At 35.5% G+C, this 17497-nt stretch overlaps 1 protein-coding gene across 1 annotated transcript in view; it reads right to left on the reverse strand.

The window, feature by feature from the left end:
* LOC121727061 (flexible cuticle protein 12-like) overlaps positions 1-16935 on the reverse strand; it is a 34067-nt gene extending 17132 nt beyond the window's left edge. Inside the window, exon 1 of the mRNA XM_042114737.1 lies at positions 16873-16935. Within this exon, the coding sequence (XP_041970671.1) occupies positions 16873-16935 (63 nt within the window). The remainder of the gene's footprint in view (positions 1-16872) is intronic.
* Positions 16936-17497: the final 562 nt, after the last annotated feature.

Below are 17497 nucleotides of genomic sequence, written 5' to 3' on the forward strand. Positions count from 1 at the left end.
GGCTCCCGAATTAGCTATCTCTATTTGCTCTCAGAAACCCAAGTGAAATGTTTTATTTTGATGACCGATTGCTTTATTAAAACGTGTTTTTCGCAGGATGACGTATGTAAATACCGTAAAGCAGACAGAACTAAGGCAAAAGTTTCTTCGTTTAAATCTTAAAAAAAAAGTTTTCAACTTAATTTGTGGCCAAGTTATATACCTTTTTGGAAGTAAACAATGCGTCGAATCTACTTTCAAACAATTATCATTATGATAAGCAAAAACTTTATTTTCAATGGTAGGTCAAATATAATGCTACAAAACATCAAATTTCATGCAATATCTATTGTACTATCAGAGAAAATTATTCACAGGATTTATCAAATACCATCGACAGATCACGACTAATATATATCGACAAAACTCAACGCAAATACCATTGTTTAAATTAATTTCTTTGATGGTCCTTTAACATTTTTTCTCCCTTAAATTTTCCTGCAGAAAAGATGAACCGGGAGACAAAAGCTAATATTTTCAGACCAAACCACCTTTGCCTATCGTGGCTGCGTTATTTCACCACCGATCTCCCCGACAGCGCCATCGCTCTCGCAAGATGAAAGTCTAGACCGCACCTACAGAAAACATCATAATATTTCAGGCTCACACGTTCAAGCTTTTAGTAAATCAAATTCCGTATTAGACTATACTTCGAGAAGGTGAAGATATTTTGAGGCTTCCGATTCTGCTCGAAGTTAAATTTACTATAAAAATATTATATAATATTATAGTCATTGTTAGAAATGAATTGGAAATTTAAATTAGTAAAATTAGAGGCCATTTGCAAAAAAGGCACTTAATAAGGCCTTTCTAATCGCTATTTCAAATGTAATTTCCTCTGCTCTGTCACTCTTTATATGAATGAGACTGATAGCATGATAATAATCTAATCAACTCTTAACCTAGCCTATGCCTTTGGTAAAGTAGCCTGCGACTATGCCCTTTTTGAAAGTTTTCAAATCGTAGGTGCCTCATAAACTGAAATTTTTCACCAATCTACAAGGTCACCCGCACACTACAAACAAACCCGTTCCAATCAACCCATACGGCGCACCTCAGCGCACACCATTGACTTCTTATAACGCATTTTATGGACTTTACCTCGGAGACACAGGAATTTATTACTATCTGTTCACGCTTGACTAGGCCGCCGCCCCGGCACCTGCCAGCAGGTATGATTTAGGGCATCTAGACGCAGACTTGGACACTAAATTAAAACCTAGAATGTCGCAAATTGAACACCGTGATATATTTCCACTGAAACTGATTCGGATTAAAAACTTTTAAGAGACGTTATTTTATATTAAAGAACTTTTTACATTATATTTAAGAAGATAAAATTTTTATATTGAGAGAATGTTAAGCTACAAATTTTATTGCTTAGTATAACTAGGCGTATTGTATATCAAGACGAATATTCGTTCTATCGTGAATGATGTGTCGGCCCCTTCGGTGTTGTGGGAGTCCATAGGTTCGTCAATCTTTATTCGTCAAATAAGTATTCTTTAAGTAAAAAAAATATTTTTTACTTAAAGAATACTCTACGAGATACTACGGGATTCATTAAGTAAAAAATGTTATCAATTTGTGTTATAACTGTACAGTTTCGAAAGGTTTTTAACAGGATTATTTAACAAACACTAGTAAGAAACGAGTTACTAATAACACAAATTGTAAGCAACCTTTTATTAAATAATTTTCTCATTTCCCTCACAAATAATAAACCCAATGTTAATGATACAGGGCGGCCCTCTCAGGTGTTAATCGAAAAACTTTTATTGCCTGCGGTTACTTCACTGTAGTGCGTAGCTATTTACGTGGACCCTCTACGAAGATTCGTAGAGGGTCTACGAGCTAAGTCCTTATTGGCGCAATTTTCCAAACAATTCATGTTTACACAATTGTGGGCTTCTGGTAAATTGTTTTTAAATTGTTTTGTTTCAACATACATACTTAAAAGGCTAGAATATTATTGCTCGATTTTATTTTAAGGCGTTTAAATTGTTTTATGCTTCTTTATTCTTAGTATTAGTTGTTGCAAAGTAATTTTGTGATCTATAATATTCCTGTTACGTAATTTTATTTCTAATATTGACGAATTGTTGAGTGAAATTATATAAAAAAGTTATGAATTTTTGTTTAGGCGCCTACATTTATTAACTACCTTCCCATACAATACAACTACTATAATTCTAGATGTATTATATCTATTGCATTTCTCCAATAGGTTGTAGTGTCTGTAAGAGGTGATTACTATGCGGCGCTGGCGACCTGCATTATGAGCTGCACGTCTCGACTACCCAAGTGCCTTAATTTCTTTCTAGTTAGCGACTCACACTACTGAAATATCTTGCAATGTATAAGGGTAATATTCTAAAGATAACGTAACGGTTAACATTTCGAATACTTATAAAGGGATGTGACTATGATACTTAAAAAAATTGTCTGTTTTATAAGTATTTTGTCAGTATTGGAACGAAGTTCCTTATGGCGCGTTCGGCGTAAAGGAGGCTAGACAGAACGATATTTGACCTCGACAATTTTTTATTAGATGGCATTTTTTGAGAATAAACAGCGACGCGTTATTAGAGTTCCCGAGCGTCAATATATGGCGTTTTTTAAATATTTTTTTGAGTGTATAATATATTGTATACAGGTTTTTTGAACATAAGAAATAACTTCGTTCCATTCAGGTGTCCCTTGACAACTCTCAAGTTTTTTTTATCAATTCAGTTAAAAAAAATTAAATTTTTTCAGTCATTTAAACAAAATCCTATTTTAAAAATTTCTCGTAACGCGGTGTCTGTTGCTAAACTCTTTCGAAAAAGCTGGACTGATTTTTATTTTCTATGTAGTTTTGTAATGTGTGTTGATTGTAAGAATCAGCCAACATTTACACATTGTTTACACTTGCGCTAAGATGAAACTGGTCGTCTTGATTTTAGACGTGTTGTTATTTGTTGCTCCTTCCATCTCCTTTTAATATATAATACTCCTTTTAATAACCATTACAATATCCTAAACATAAAAGTGCATTAATCTCCCCGCTGAATAGTGGTGTTATTTTATCGTTCTATTTAATGGCGGCGGTGGAGAGGACAGGTCGGAGTGACCCTCACTATCATTAACAAACAGTCGGCCTGACCCGACTCCTGTGGACTCAATACTTCGATATTTACGACCACGATAGGGTGCGCTCTAGTGATGCCGAAAAGTTTTATCGATTTTTATTTGAGTAATTATTGATTTATGATTAGTATAACTTTAATTCGACGACGACCTCTGTGTCTCAATGGATGAGCGCGTTTGTAGCTCAAGCCGGGGGTCGGGCCCGCCGACGGAACAAAAAGTTTTCAAATTTCCTGGGTCGTGGATGTGTATTAATTATATAATAAAAATCTTAAACATATGTATAAAACTTAAATATATGTATAGTATAAAAGTATTAAATATATTTCCGTTGTCTGGTGCCCGTAACACATTAAGTCCTGCGGGTACTTACCACGGAGCCGAATTGACGTGGTGTGAAGCGTCCATTTAAAAAAAAAATGTAAACTAGATAATCCGGAAAACGTCTTGCTATTTACGTTGACGGGAACAATATGAAGAAATCTTCCGAACGAGCGTGGATATCGATCGAGCGTTGTTATATTCAGACGCTGCTCTGAAAACTCCTTACAGAACCTCCAACTCTCCAACTTAGCTGCTGTCGATGCTGTCGAACTTGATGACCAGTAGGGACCAACCTTTAATTTTACATCAAGTCAAATTTAGCTGTGATCTCTCGACTGGGCTTCATATTATAACACATAACCCGTTACCCGACTAGTTTACGTAGGTCTACCATCTGCATGTAAAGCCTCTGATGGAGTATATTGATAAAATTGGAAACATTATAAAAATATTGATGAGATATTTTTTTACACAACCGTAACGTGAAAAACGCGGTCAACACTATTGCTGAGTGACCCAAAGATTTATGCCGTAAGACAAGTGGCGTGGGTCAGGTGCGCTGATTTACTGCCGGCGACTACCCATGTACCCTGCATGCCCCTACATCAAAAGTCCTTATTTATTTTATACGGGAATTGGTAAAGCAAGGTTTATAAGTGATAAACGATTGGACAAAAATTCCAAGACACTGTGATTCTTGCAGCGTTGCAAGTTGCCAGTTGACTCGTTTAATTTAGAAAATGTATGGTGCTTTTTACATCGTCACATGGTATACTGTAGCAACACAAAATATTAAAAGCGTGACACCACCTTTTGTTTAGCATCGCTTCTTTAAGCCTCTTCTCGTTCTTGCGGTTTTAACTAATACCTGAAAAGATGTACTTTTAATTTTTAAACGATTGCAACACAATAAAATATAATAAGAAAAATAAGTAGCCAAAACAAAACAAAAAATAATCAAGTCTCAAAATGCGACGACAAAATAAAACCAAATAAGTACATTTATAATCCTCACACGGTAATGTCCTTACACAATTACTTCTTGCATTCAAACCGGCGAATTGGGAAGGTAAGGTTTATTAGCACTTTATATTCGGTGACGTCACAAGACGGTGGGGGACAATAACCGGGTTAGTCTGGCCCCTAATGAGCCTCATCTAATTATCGCCTCTCGCAAAAACGTGAGCCAATTGCTAACACCTGCATAATGCTGTAACGGTCTATGTAGATTGGATGAGCTGAAAATGTTCTCTTGAGGACTCTGTATTTTGTTGTACAATAAGGCGCGTACACAATGTGTGCTTGTTTTTTTCTAGCGTATAGAAAAAATCATTTAATTAGTAATGGGATAGTGTCTGGGTCTACAAATAATAAAAATCTGGGTCAATTGTTTTATAAAAGTTTAAACAAACAATTTTATCAAGAACATTGTTTTAGAAGAACTCACGATATTTTCCGCCTAGAATAGACACTTTGAAAGAAAATTATATTAATTTTGGATTGTGGGACGATTAAGATCATAGCATTTCTGGCATTATACAACAGTATCTATACCATACTTACCCAATCTTGTCCAACCGTCCTTAACTTCTTCTTCTTTAAAAATGGCCTCCCATAAAGAATAGCCAGTGTCAGTAACCTGATGAGGTAAAAAAAGACTTTGTTGCCGATCCTTAACTTTAACATGCCTTAAACCATAACCAAGTCAATATTCGTTGAGCACCTAACCTTTGAATAAACAGCCCGCTAAATATTCTGGAGACGACCCATGTAAAAGTGTTGTAAGCTGGAAAACGCAATTTATTAATTTACAAAAACGGAACAAGCGTCACCTGTCACGCGACGTGACACCCCAAGGAGCGGCGACGTGATGAATTGTGGAAAATAAAAATTACGACGTAACTGAATGGAAAAGGGGCGAGCGTGTTTTATGCTAATCGATGAGCCAAACCGTGTAAACGGCTGTTCGATAGCATTACACGAGTAAGGACGCGTTTCACTAGTGAATAAATTTAAAAAGTGATCATAAAAATAACTGAAGTTTGAGTCAATAACAACCTTAAGCTGAATTATTGCTGAAATGTAAAATGTTACTTTGTAATTCAAATGCTTATGGTTATTTCAATTTAATATATCATAACGATTATCTGTGTTATTTTCTTTTTAAATGTGTATAGACAGTTCAAAACATTTGATCCAATCCGAAAACTTTGTAGTAGCCTAGCTTGCTAACAAGCACACCTTGGGCACTCAACTCGTAAAAACTGCGATCCCCAATAAAAGTACGTCTTTATAAATGCAAACAGAACATAATTCCGTCACGCAGGCAAAGTGTTATACGTAACAGATAAGCGTTTTATCTGAAATTGCCTAAATTAAGCGCGCCGTGTCACGCTCCTACTGCGGAATTTAATTTAAATGTAGCATGTGTTAAAAATACGACGTTACCTGTCGCGCGCGTGACGGCGGGACACGTCGCACGCGCCAGACATTTTATTTTTCACGCTGTTTCGTTTTGCATACGCTGACGGTGCGGTTTTAGCAATTACAACGTGTCGCGGTGTGTGTTAGAAGTTTAAATACAATATTAGATAATGATTAATGACATTGAAGAGCATTAGTAATTACTTTCCTAAAATTCATACTTTCTTAATATTATAAATGTGAAAGTGTGTCTGTATGTCTGTCTATTACCTTTTGATGCCCTAACCACTGAACCGATTTTGGTGAAATTTGGAATGGAGATACTTTGTGTCCCGGGAAAGGACACAGGTTACTTTTTTCTTTACTTCATTTAATTACGACCGTCTTCTAGTTAAATTTCCTATCCACCTGATAGCTTTTACATATAATAATTTAACTTAACTGTCTATCAATACAAACACTTGACTGTATTAAACGGTACAAATGATTTTCTTTACTATTCATTTCGAAAACAAACATTTCCAAATTAAAAAATAAAGACCCTCCGTTTGTATCACGGCGCATAAAGCCTCATGCACAACGGTGTAGTTTACTTTGGCACGCGGCCCAGAGATAGGTGTGTCGTAGAGGGTCGTAACAGTTGCAATGTCTTCGAGGCAAATAAAGAAATTTCACTCGAAAATTTATGCTCTTGGATTATTTTCTCGTATAAGTTTAGTGGAAAAACATTTTGTGTGTTTGTTAAAACTAAACACATATTTTTCTTTGACAAAATGTATTGGTAGATCGATAATCTTGTATGTTCAAATAGAAATAGATGTGATATATGAACTAAAGACGTGTCGAGTGGATGAAGTTGATAACTAACATTTAATAACATACGGGTGAGTAATTACTAATTTTTTCCTTTATAATTTTAAGAAATCTTGTAACTTATCTATTTTATCATATTCTGGCTTATATATCTGGTTATACATAAAATACTACTTTCTTTCCGGATCTAATGGAGGCTCCATTTACGCAAAAGAAAGTCAATTTTCAAATTGTCTATTACCCACTTCATCCACTCACGTCTTTAATTCCATTACTATTTTGAGAACTTAAATTTTCGATCTGCCTATGATCAATGGATGCAAATTAATTTTTTTACTTTTAATGTATATTCAGTGTACTTTGCACAAACTTTCCACATTTAAATTATCACCCTGTAAGTTACACAATATACTACATTGTAACCTAAATCGTCAGTCTAGGAATACCATATTTAGTGGATGGTGGTAAATCAGAGATTAGCGCGGCCGTATCTCGTCTAAGTGGCTGTTAGCTGCTCACGTGTGAGCGCGCCCTTATCTTTGGCCGGATGCCTGTGCTGGGATTATTTCTTACTTTTCTACTTACACCATACAATTTATGTGTTTCATTTATTTTAAAGCGAATTTAAAATCTTTCCAATGCTCTTTGTACGTCAGATTTGTATTAAGCTGTGGATTTAAACAGATGTTTAGATTTTATTGTTGGAAATATATTAATAAATTAAATAAACCGATACGGACTTGAACCTTAACATAATCATAATCTGATGTAGATTGGAAGAGATAAAGGAAATATTTCATAACTTTATATATACTAGCTATTTGACCGAGCTTTGCTCGGTATTCGATGAAAATGACATTTTCTAAAATGATTCCTAGCTAGATCGATTTATCGCCCCCGAAACCCCCTATATACTAAATTTCATGAAAATCGTTGGAGCCGATAAGATATAAGATTAATATACTCTATTTACAGTCATTTATACAGCAATATCACAGCTAAATGCCCATACAGTATGTTTTCAGAATATGTTTGCTTCCTATATTTTTTACAACAACATTTTATTCTATTCACTGTTTCCAAATATTCGGCGATCCAAGTGAAAATCCTTTTAAGGTCCATAAGAGCTGCATTAAACACTACAGTGTCATAATGCGTAATAAGACTACACCAGACAATGACACATAAGAATCCATTACTGCGTATCGTCAGACCGCGGCGTATTAACCTTTATGATCTAATTTGGCATGGCGCCGCCATTTGGCAGGGGGACTCGCTGCTGTACAACAGGTACGGGCCCAACGATGTCCGAGATGACTTGCCAAGTTGACTGGCGAGTACATTATCTTCTGTATTTATATATTTTGTATAGAAATGTTTTAAAATCGTTCGAGTAGGTACGATATCTACAAATAACGTACAAAAGCTGCTAATAACCTGTTCTCGTCTAATCGTGATTTTTTGGTTACTAGTAGAACTACACATCTAAACGCTAATCCACCATTAAGGTTCGCGCTCACTTTGTCGGCGCGTGCGGGGCGTGCCGGGGCGGGTCGGGGCGCAGCGCAGCGCAAAATGCGCTATAGCACACTATTGCCGGGTCGGGTCGCATCGCATTGACGGATTTTAATGCTCACTGTGCCGGGGCGTGCCGGGGCAGGTCGGCGCGCAACGCATAGACGGATTTAAAGCCGAGGCTTGCCGGGCCGCATCGCATCACATCCGCGCGCCGCTGGCTATAGCACACTGTTGCCGGGGCGCAGCGGATCTTGTCGGGCCGTGTCGCATTAACGGAAATCCACCGAGCGAAAATCCGCGTCGATGCGCCCCGGCACAGTGTGCGATACGCGCATCCGCTTCCATACAAATTGTATGGAGGCGGATTTTTGCGATGCGCCCCGGCACGCTGAGCCCCGGCACGGCCCGTCTCAGTGTGCTCACTCCTTCAGCGTATCCTCATGTGAGTTCGCCCGCCGCTATCACTTATTTTCAGCATAATATAGTGGTAACAGACAGACATTAACACTTTGACTCAGTCCCATAACGAGTAAGTCCTACGAATGATTAAAATACTAATTCATAACATGGCCTTTCATTTTCAGTACACAAGAATTTTCATACTATTTAATAAGTAACTTTTCAAGGCAATAATGTGTTGTAATTACATCAAATTAAAAAGACTTTTGCTACAGAAAACGTTATTAAAATCTAACAGATTTGAATTTCGAACAAAGGAATCTTAACCCTTGTATAAGAGCGGGGAATGTAAATAAAGTGAAAAAGACAGTGACAGGTCACTTTGGCAATGTTCCTGGGATAGGTACCGCGTCCACTGCCGGAGAGTGCACTGTAATATATTACAACATTAGATTATATACACTATATACCCTCTACAACTATTTTATTTTCTTCTTCCCGAGAGTAAAGTGGATAAATTCATTTCCTTTTTGGAAATTCTACTTAAAATTATTTTGTTTGGTTAAAACTTAAAAGTAGATGGTAACAAGGGTTAATCAGTATATGCAGTAGATGCATTTTTAAAAGAAGCTATCAAAGTAAGTACAGGCAGCCCAACCTTGTCTGTGGCAAGTCTGTTAATTCAATAATTATGGAGGGTAGATGGAGGAGAACTATCTTATATGAGGGATATTTGAAAAAGTGTCCAGCTGTACGCAGTAAATAACAGTTGAAAAATCATCCAAGAGTGGCGATGGCTGCAGCAAGTAAAGGGTATGGAATGAATGCCGTTGGTGACAAAATATAAATTGAAGTTAGCCGAATAGCCGAGTCACAGAATTACTGGGTTAATACCAATATATTTTGAAAAATATAACCTAAAATAGCTGAAATAAAAGCTGCTAAATGATTTAAAATTTACCCTGTTGCTACTGTAGCGCCACCCTAATTTAACGCACTTCAGCGGACACTTTTTACATACAGAGATAGTTCTCCTCCATCTACACTCCATATCAATAATATGTACTATCTTACCAAGTAAATAAAGCGCATTTTCGTACAAGAATATACATCGCATCTCCTCGTCTCGTAGTATGTGAACTAACCCTAACAATTACTAGAGTAAAACTTTACAATTGACTTTTTTCAATCTTGTGTAAATAAAGCATATATACTTCACGCCATCATAATATATTTTTAACTTCATTTAAAATTATGACGTTTATCAGGGCGAGCGAAGCGCGCCCTAGTATATCCCAGAACCTGTTCATTTTGTGGTACACTTTAGGGAAAAACTATCACGTCTATTGACATAGTAATTTTTATTTGTATGTAGATGTGTTATCATCAGTCAGTCAAGGTGTGACGACGCGACTCACAAAGCTCGATTTTTAGCTAGTTATTAACTAATGTTTGTATTATAGTTAACAAAATAAAGGTAAACAAGACAGGCGAAAGCATTTAACGGCTTGGCGTAGTTTTAGAAGAAAAAACGCAGCCTATTACTATCCTTATCTACGGTAAGTCAATTTTCCTTTTTCTGCGCTTACTTAATACTATACTTTGCAATGCTAAAGGAAAATAGGCCTTATTGAGTTCAACATAGGGGTGAGTGTTTGTGCATTTGTATTTTTGTAAAGATTACATTGTCCAAACCTGAGTATGGAGGAACGTTGACAAGGTAGAAGCTGATCGTATAATCCCCATAAAATAAGGTAGCGGAAAAGTTAGAGATACACTCAGTTTTCCTTGCTTAAGTAATAATAATATCTTATAATACTGTATTCTTATAATGAGCTATTATTATATTTTATACTTTTTTGTTAATTATAAATTTTAGTTTACTGTATTATTTTCTATAATTCTGTGTGTAAGGCCCACTTGTGCCAATCTGAGTTATTGCTATTATATTTTGAAAAAAATATATTTTTCATTCATAAAATATACAAAACTTGCCTCGGAACATATCATGACCTGATTGAAAGGAGGATCGAGGGATAGTAAACCAGTGATGCAGTGGTGGTAATGAGGGAATATAGAGGAGGGGAAAGAAAGCAACGGGAACATGACTTTAAGGTATACCGCGCTGCGAAAGTGTATGAATGTCCCCACTGTTTTAGTAGTCTTTTTGGGTTTTTTTTCTAGCAAGTACCCGGTGTATCCACGCCTGGTATAATCCAGTATCTGTTAGTGTCGTGCGCTTTACGACGGTCGGTTACGGCCCGCCGCCGCGCCGCCCCGGCCTACTCGGCACCCTCATCTACTGACCAATACCATTCTACTTCCCAAGCCTTATAGATTTATATCTTAGAATTTGCTTCAATAGTATTAAATACAATCTTACATAAAACTAATAGGGCATTTTAGGCATAAAGTTAATATACCTATCGGAATAGAGCAACAATCTAGAGCTGTCAAACGTAACCGAAATTGGTTTCATCTGTGTGTAAAAATATGTGTACGTTTACACTTACACAAGCATGATTGAACATGAATTCTATGAGATTAAATTGTCAAAGTGCGGCACGTGCCGACTGGACGTCAAAAAAAGAGTGCTGCTGTCATGTATCACACGTCTCTTTTTACCACGCAGTGTTACTGATAGTGACATCTCTCTTGCTCAGGCCTATGTTTCTCTATTCCGCTAGGTAATTAACTTTATGGTTTTAGGTGATTAATTAATATTTTTTTTACATGTTTGTTTGTAAAATCTAGTGGTTGCAAATTCTGCAAAACTGGTTTTTAGGGTTCCGTACCCAAAGGGTAAAAACGGTATCCTATTACTAAGACTTCAATGTCTGTCCGTCTGTCCGTTTGTCTGTGTGTCTCCAGGCTGTAACTCAAGAACCGCTATAGCTAGACCTATGAAATTTTCACAGATTGTGTATATTTGTTGTCGCTATAACAACAAATATTAAAAACAAAATAAATTAAATATTTAAGGGGGGATCCCATACAACAAACGTGATTTTTTAGCAATTTTTGCTCGTAATCAATAACGGCAATACATAGGCACTTGAAATATTCACAAAATACTCTATTTTATTTGTACTTTAATTATTTATGATAAAATTTACATAAATAAAATAATTAAGGGGGCTCCCATACAAAAAAAACACAATTTTCAGTATTTTTTTGCTCTATTGTGGTACGGAACCCTTCGTGCGCGAGTTCCACTCGCACTTTGCCGATTATTATTCAATACAACAAGTATGTGCAATTTTAATACAATAAGTACTAGTTTTGGGTTGTGAGTTATAATGAAAACAAAAAAAAAATATGTAGAAGTATAGATTTTGATTAACTGATGAACTAAAAAAGAAACTCATAAAAACTTGCCGTGAAGTATTTAATGCAGCCTAATCTGAAAACCCTGGCAATCCTCACTAATATTATAAATGCGAAAGTGTGTCTGTCTGTCTGTTACCTCTTCACGCCTAAACCGCTGAACCGATTTTGCTGAAATTTGGTATGGAGATACTTTGAGTCTCGGGAAAGGATATAGAATACTTTTCATCCCAGAAAAATATACGGTTCCGGCGCGATAAAAGAATTTTGGCGCAACGGAGTTGCAGGCGTCATCTAGTTACAAAATAAATTACAAAGCAAATAGTCCCCGTAGCAATTCGTAGCTGTCTCGTAGCGGCCGTCTACGGTACTACGAAAGTCAATCGTAAACTTTCTTTTACTCACACCGGTTTCGATGTCGGTGGAGAGTTTAATTGAAACTGGACCTGTTACGCAAGAGTAATTTTATAGTGCCTAAGTGTGTGCGCAGTACACAAGAGCACTCTCTATTACTTTTACTCTCATAACCCAATAAGACGGAAGATGACGACTGATCATCACTTATACTATATCTCATGGCAGCCCTCTAATAATGATTACTTTACTTCAATTTTATGAAGAATTTTATAAAAATTTTTAAAAAAATACATTAAATATCTTTGAGTGCAGCCGCTAAGTACATTAACAAAGAAAAATAAAAATATTTTTAAATACTACGGGCATTTATAATTACATTAATTAGTTAGTAGACAAAACTAATCGGTGCACATAAAATTTAAAAGGAAGATACATATTAATTAAGATTAGAAATAAAAGTGTATTAATAGACTTTTTGCATTTATTTTAACACATTCACATTATCAACATATCTATGAGCAAAATTTTATTTTATTTTAATTAAGTGCTACATCTTTACAGTCGTAACAATAATAATAAGTAATAATAATTCTCTAAAGAGTCTTTAAAATATGATTTTTTTTAATGTGTTTGCAAGATTTTACATAACTGAAACTTAAAAATATGTTCAATTTTAAAACATAATTAATCCAACTTTATAGTAAATAATTCCATAAATAAAACTGAAATCGTGTAACATCGTGATAAAATAAAATAGTCTTTGAAATATAACGCTAAAAAACTACTGAAACTTTTAATTAAAAACAACAATATTTCTAAACAAATAAGGCGACATTTTAAGATATATGGGGCCATATTTTTTCCCCAACATTCTGCCTCTCAGGTGAACGTAAATCACGCGTCTAGACGATTTTTATGGCGAAGCTGATGCACGCACTATAACATAAGCACTTTATTTTATTATATTTTTCTTCGCGACTGTACAGGATTGACTCGAGGTGGCTATTTTTTATTATTTTGTACGTCCGTTTGGTCACATTTAATGAATGTATCCGGGTACTCTTTTTGTTCTGTCTGTTCGACGGTAGCTGATTTAATTTTTTGTATATTTTTGACTAATCGGAAAATCTAGTTGTAGATTTTAAATGCTTGAATATAAGGCTAATTTCAACATTTCACATTTGGAATTATCTCAAAGATTCACATACAAATCGAATGTAATATGAATATATCAATAACGTACGCAAAAAGATCCAATAGTTTTATAGTGAGGGTGGAAGTTATCAAAGGCGGAATGCCGCACCTTGAGCACAAATCTGGCCCGTGCCCGGACGTGATCCGGGTATCAAAACACCGTACCCTTTAATAAATCGCACTTTATTTTTTATAAAACACACCTCGTGACGGCCAGGCAGTTTATGCGGGACCTGTGCTCGGAATCCCGGAATATACCCGCGGGAAGACAATAAGAAATGCATACGGTCAGGATAAATAATCGCATAATCTTTTGTTGTTTCCTTCATGTGATAGTTTGGTCTAAAAGTCTTATATCATTCCCATTCAGTAATCCAACCCAGAGCTGTCTTGCTACTGGAACAATGAAAACAGGGTTTAACGTGGTAGATGCTTCGGCACGAATGGGCCGGCTCGACCGAAGAAATAGACTCACAGAAAACCGGCGTGAAACAGTGCTTGCGCTGTGTTTTGCCGAGTCAATGAGTTTACCGGAGGCCCGGTCCCCCTACCCTATTTCCTTCCCTATTCCCTTCCTTACTCTTCCCTATTCCCTCTTAAAAGGCCGGCAATGCACTGCAACAGTTGCTTTCCATCAGATGACCCGTTTGCTCGTTTGCCCCTTTATTACATAAAAAAAAGGTATTGTAATAGACTGGAACGTTATAAATTAATCTCTAGTTCCCGTTTACATTATTTCAGTCGCAATCCAGCGCTGGATTAGATTACCATAATCTTACCAGTGGTTGTATATTGGTGCATCTAAATAACTATAGATAGAGGTTTTATGGACAGTTGACGGTCAATTTTGGATAGGTACTCGAAATAGAGAATCACATACTCAATTACGCTATTTAATATGCAACTAGAAAATCTTTTTTGGCACAACTCTAACGTTAAAATGTTAATCAATACAAAATATTTTATTGTTATGTTGAGATATAATTTATTATCACTAATCACCTTCAAACTGGTTTATTTTGAATATAATAAACTTTACTTCGGGTGTCATAAATAACTTTTACGCTTCCTTGGGCGATTGGAAATATGACACGAGTAAGTTTCAGAATAAAAAAAACGTTTCAGCTTAAAGTCACAGAGAATTTAAAAAACAATAAATTTTCCTGCGAACTATTTGTCAACAAAATTATCTCGACCTTCTGTGATACGGCTCGAGGGCTTATTCTGGGAAATTTTACACACTTAGATGCCGAAATACTTTCCGATATTCTGCATACTTTTTTTGCATTGCATTATGTTAATTAACTTAATAAAAGTTGCGAGTAATCATAAGTACGGTAAGATTAACATTCGTACAACAACTATGAAAAAATATAAAGCGTTGACGACAAAAAATGCAAAATACAAAACAGTATCGAAAACTATAAATAACATAATTTATTAATAAGGATTAATAATTATTTTGTCTGCGAGAATTAATAAATTAGTCCGTGACCTTTGGTGAAAAGGCAGTTGTCAATACAAGTGACTTTTTCACCCCGTTCGCGCATTTTAATTCGGAATCGATATCGTTTCGAGAATAAGGCCGGGAGTGATCCCTATACCTGATGCGGCGTCACGTCTCACACTTTGAATGGCAAATCACGAAAAGGTAGACCTTTTGGGCCTCCGAGACCGGGTATGAAAATAAAATGATTGCGGAGGGTCCGAGATGTACTGTATTAAAATATTCCCAGCGGCGGCCGCCCGCCACCTGATGTTACGGCACACTTTGACAATATTTTGATGTCTTTATAAGGATTTGAGTTTTTGTAAATACGATGGGTCAGACAGACCGTAAGCACGGTACCGACAGAGAGTTAATTTCTTTTGATATACTTCTGCTTTCGATGACGAAATAAAAAATATTTTTGATATTAAATGATTTATCGCCGAGGACGAGGAAAATAATATCAAAATATTATTATATATTATCAAAAAATAATATAAACAGTTTGCATATATTTATCGAAGCTATTTACGCGTGGTTAACATAATTTGATTAATCATAATATTTATTTAAGCACACGAACTTTTTTACTTACTTTTACAACTTAATTTAAAAAATACTACTCATACTATAAAACACTTAATTTCTAACGATCCCTAGCAAGCAACATAAAATAATGTTTTATGTCAGGTGAAGGGTTGTTTTAATGAATCGAAGTCGCATTAGTTAGCATGAATTAAGCAGATATCTGCGCAGATTAATGAAGATATCCAGACAGACTCCCATTTCTCTATACAGGATGTTTAAGAGTATTAATAAAATGTGACTTAAATTTTGAACATCATTCACGCCATAATTTTCCGTTAGTTCCTATAGTTTTTATTATTCGTAGGTTCCTATTAAATACATATAAATACTTCCATTTAAGCAAAAATAAATGTAACTTATTTTTAACATTTATTTTTACTTTAATTTAAACAATATTTTTTGAGGACATTAGTGTCGAGTTTTTAATTGTTTGTGATTTTTTAACCGTACGACTAATATTAAAATCTCTAACTAGTCTAACTATATTATATTATACTAGTACAATGAACATTTCCTAAATAAACCAAAAAATTTGGACACGACAAATCGTCTAATTTCGCTAAGCACAATAAAACACACGCTGTATAACCGCATACCTTCAACAAGGTACGATCCCGGTGGAGTTGAATAAATTACAGCGAATAATTCCTTAATTAACATTTTTAATCTGCGCGGAGATGTTACGCAAATAAATTATGGTTATCTACTGAGTGTAGATGGGAAGAGATAAACGTCGTTACCTGCAAGGGTTGTTGAAGATTTCACTAATGCCTTCAAGGAGTTGGCTTCTTTTGGCACAAATTATTATCGTCGATGGTAAGGTGAATGTTGTTACTGTGGATTATTCGTAACAAAATAATTTGAAAACCCTTTTAATTAATGTTTTGTCAACTCGGTTATATAGGAAAAAAATTGTTTTTTCTACGTAATAGCGATAGTAAATTTACTGACTTTTTAGTTTTTAGCCTACTTATCAATTAATTTTAACATATTGTTTTCATAAATTCTTCTGATATATCCGTAAGTCTAATATCCAGTATTGTTTATATTGTTAAATAAAGTTTTTGTATTTGTATTGTATTGTTTAGCTTTAAATTGTTTCATAACCATCAAAATTAAAACCAAACATCAAATAGCAAACCAAATAGTGACTCACAATAAATTACCCGCACAACGATATTTTACAAATGCAGGTGGAATTTAAACTAAAACATTTGCCGGGGCGGCCATTACCGTATTTCAACTGTTCATTTGTCCTCTGAATCACTCACCTGCTGTGATGCATCACCCTGTATAGTGCCCACTGTTTTAGTGCCGCTCGTTACCGTATTCATTATTTGGTCACGCTATGTGGATTACTAGATACATTTTACCAGCCTATTTCAGCTGGACGTTTTGAGTTTTGGGCTTGTTTCGAATTAGTTCAATAGCTAGCATATTTTTATGTTATTGCTATTACAGCAGACATGCTGGAAACAAAGATTTGCTCGAGCAAGTGGCAAATAATACAACATGAGTGGTGAGACATTTTCAATACTCGACGACATGATATTTGGCTATTATATTAGATGAAAAAAATAATATCAATTGATTACTGAGTTACATTTACTCAGTAATCAATTGATATTATTTTTTAAAGCTTAAAGTTAAATAATTATTTACCCAACGCATGAAAACCGCGCGCGGGAAGGGTCGCGGCGCGGTGTTTCTTTGATGGCACACGCCGCCGCGCCGGCCGCATAGTATGCCTACTTGCCTAGCCGTGTAATTCACTCAGTATCCATGATTCATTTATTTAAAGGGAAATTTGTTAAGAAATTAAGTACCCAATTTTATTACATAATTATAATGAGAATCGAGTACCGAATACATTCCTTAAGTATTGCAAATGTCTCA

This window comes from Aricia agestis, chromosome 5 (assembly GCF_905147365.1).
Source record: "Aricia agestis chromosome 5, ilAriAges1.1, whole genome shotgun sequence".
Lineage (NCBI taxonomy): Eukaryota > Metazoa > Arthropoda > Insecta > Lepidoptera > Lycaenidae > Aricia > Aricia agestis.